Consider the following 3120-nt stretch of genomic DNA (forward strand, 5'->3'; position numbering starts at 1 on the left):
CACACACACACACACACACACACACACACACACACACACACACACACGCTCTCGGCAGGCACATAAGACAATAAGCCCCATCGACCTCAAATCCACAGGCCCAATTTTGAGATATTTAACTTTTTTAACTCTATTGGACTGCCACTTCATTACCATGGATTTTATAGCAAAGACATCAAATTGCGCAGAGGACTAAGCACCAGGGCGCTGCTATAACTTATTGAATTTCCTGCCTGCAATTACATCAGCAAACGGCCCCTCTATTTACCTGTGTAGACAACTCCATTTATTTCTATTGACATGTTGATGCTGCTAATGCCGTTGGTAGACAGGTTCAATGCGGTCTCTTGTCTATCATCTGTCAGGAGAGAAAAACTCAATATGAGCATTTAGAAAGGGAACAGAAAGAGCGGGAGGAGCGCCCGCTGGAGTATTGGTGATAATTCAGAGAGTGACAGGATAAGGAGAGCTTTATTAAAGAGTTCTGGGGAGAAAAGGAACTGTCAGAAGATGTTACAGCCATTTGCACATGTCAGTTAGAGATGAATCCTGCTGGTTGGGAAATAAACAGAAATGTGGAATTGAAAGCCGTCTCTTCGGCACAGATTTGATGCGTCTCAGGAGTGCATCTGGGTGGAGACGAATAACAGTGTTTGGGTTGTAATCTTTAAATGACAGTGTTTGTTACGTGAGGGCCAGAGCCAGACGACCAGCGTGGGAATTAACCCCAGAGAGATTCTCACTCCTTTCTTTTCCATCGCGTATCAAGCGCAAAGCCCGCTTATTATGACTAATGTGATAGAGGCGGTGATGCAGACAGAAATGATATCACACCTGAGCAGATAGGCCCTTATTCTTCCTTAAGCCTCCATCATTAAGTCCTGTGTGACTTATGGCGTTGTCACGGCCAGGGCTCGGCTGGACGGGCTTTTCTTCTTTTTTTTTTACTCATGGCGAGCCGGAGGATCTATTTCTTCATGACTATCTTGTGGGGCTTGAGCCTTCAAATTACACGTGTGATGTGATGAACTGTGTTCGCGTTAGTGGTTGGAGGCGTTGCACAGCAGGATCTCAGACAGCCTCTCTGGGGGGGGGGGGGGTCATTACTGAGGTAGACACACAGTCATTTAAAGTCTCACGGGAAGCAGCGAGCAGCATTACAGTAACGCCCGCTTACTAAATGATACATTCAGATCAGCTCATGCTGAATTTATGTTTCTACAAATATGGTTTCATCTCAGACTCCACTGTTTCATATCTAAATGTAGATACTTGGACTCTAAAGCGAGACCCGTCAACACATGTGGGCACGTGACACGAGCAAAGAAAAGACATTGAAGGAAAATGCATCTGTAGATGTAGTGTTGTGAAGTCAGAAGATGAGAGTGCAACGATGACGAGATAGATTTGAACAAATCCCATGAAAACAGATCAAACCCAACAAGTCTGTCTCTAGATCCTGAACTACTCTGTGACTCTTAGCTGTGAGCCCACCGGCTCCTCCTGTGGACGCAACTCAGAAATATCCTTCCTTTCAAAGTACAGAAGGGCTCAGGACTCTCCTGGAACAGCTGCTCACTGTAGTCTTTAACAAACCTTAGTCCCCAACAAATGCACTACTTCCTCCTGTGGGACTACTTTCAGCAGCGGATTAATACACATTTGGCACTATTGGCATCCATCCATCTATCTATCCCTCCATATATCCCTCTCCATCCATCCATCCATCTAGCTATCCCTCCCTCTCCATCCATCCATCCATCTATCCCTCCATATATCCCTCTCCATCCATCCATCTATCTATCCATCCCCCTCTCTCGATCTCTCTCTATCATTCTATCTCTCTATCCAAGTTAGATACGTTCATTGTTGGTTTTGGTCTTTTCATGACATTTGTTGCCAATAATCAAAATATTGAATCTCTTGACGGTGTAGAAATAAACATTGTGTTGCACATAAATTATCTAACGTATAAGAAAGGGAACACAGCTGATACAGTAGCATAGCATAGCATAGAGAAAAGTATTTTTGCCCATTTAGCTACATGCAGAGGAACCAATAGACAGAACACATGCTACATGCTACATTAGCATACTGAGCTTCAAACCTGAATATTCTGCTTCAGTTGTTTCATTTTCTTCAGCCTCTGATTTAATGTCGGCTATTTAAAGCTTAGCCAGAGCTGTGCACACTCAAAGGTAGCTCTAAGTTAACATTCTACAGTTACACACAAGTCACATTTCATGGGATCTAAATGAAGTGAAGAGATGGTCCAGACTTCCTGTGACTTCCTCCAGAGGGCTTTCTCCACAGAGCTCGGTGTACTCTAGCCCCCTGTGAGCGTCTCACCTCTGTTGTTGAGTTTGATGTTGAGGGGCAGCTGGGTGGCCATCGCCAGCAGGTTCTGCTGCAGGGCATGCTGCATGATCCTCTGCTGCTCCTCCGCCACCGTCATCATCTTCTTCTCCGGCGGTTCGCCGCTCTCCAGCTTCTCTCGGAGCTGTTCCAGGGCCGCCGCCTGGGCAGCCACGTGGTGGCCGCTGGGCGACATGGAGAGGGCCCCCCGGCTGGGCAGGCAGCTGCCCAAGAGGGTCTCTTCTGGGGAGAAAAAGACTATTAAGGAGGCGATATCTGTCTCTAAACATGTCTGCATGCTGTCAGAAGTAGGTTGTGTGTGACAGTCTGAGAATATAGATAATACTTATCAGTAAGCTTTCACATTCACTATGTTGTCTTTGCTCTCATTGAAATGCACTCGTTTCTGTGAATATGTCAAATCGACGTCTCTATCATCATAATGCATGTCTCAGACATTTTCATTCATTTCATTCTCATGAGTTTTCAAAGGCTAACTTTTATTTTTAAAACACAGTTGCTGGGACGAGCATCTCATAACGAACACTCTCTTCCTTTGTTCAGCGTTCCATATTAGTGTTGCAATCACATAAAAGGACCATTATTTATCATCAAGTTGATCATTTTTGCTAATTGAATGAAATGTTACGAACATTCTTTTCTCTGGGCATGTTATACGTATATACATACACATATATACATACATACACATATATACATATATACATATATATATATATATATACATATATATATATACATATA

General features: G+C 43.9%; 1 protein-coding gene across 1 annotated transcript; it reads right to left on the reverse strand.

Annotated features, from left to right (window-relative positions):
- Nucleotides 1–260: 260 nt before the first annotated feature.
- On the reverse strand, nucleotides 261–3010 carry LOC116378191 (AT-rich interactive domain-containing protein 3A-like). The gene is made up of 2 exons (XM_031840013.1): nucleotides 2350–3010; nucleotides 261–358 (listed from the first exon to the last, which is right to left on the reverse strand). Exons 1-2 carry the CDS (start codon nucleotides 2651–2653, stop codon nucleotides 261–263), a joined length of 402 nt encoding a protein of 133 aa, XP_031695873.1. The 5' UTR covers nucleotides 2654–3010.
- Between the last annotated feature and the right edge of the window lie 110 nt (nucleotides 3011–3120).

This window comes from Anarrhichthys ocellatus, unplaced genomic scaffold (assembly GCF_004355925.1).
Source record: "Anarrhichthys ocellatus isolate YVR2014 unplaced genomic scaffold, GSC_Weel_1.0 scaffold2181, whole genome shotgun sequence".
In the NCBI taxonomy this organism is placed as follows: domain Eukaryota; kingdom Metazoa; phylum Chordata; class Actinopteri; order Perciformes; family Anarhichadidae; genus Anarrhichthys; species Anarrhichthys ocellatus.

What these genes read in the sequence shown, in the direction of transcription:
- LOC116378191 (XM_031840013.1), bottom strand. Translation starts at nt 2,653, where the DNA reads ATGCAGACATGTTTAGAGACAGATATCGCCTCCTTAATAGTCTTTTTC. An exon ending in CATCAAACTCAACAACAGAG is followed by an intron (nt 359 to 2,349) that starts GTGAGACGCTCA and finishes CTCTCCTGACAG; the next exon opens with ATGATAGACAAGAGACCGCA.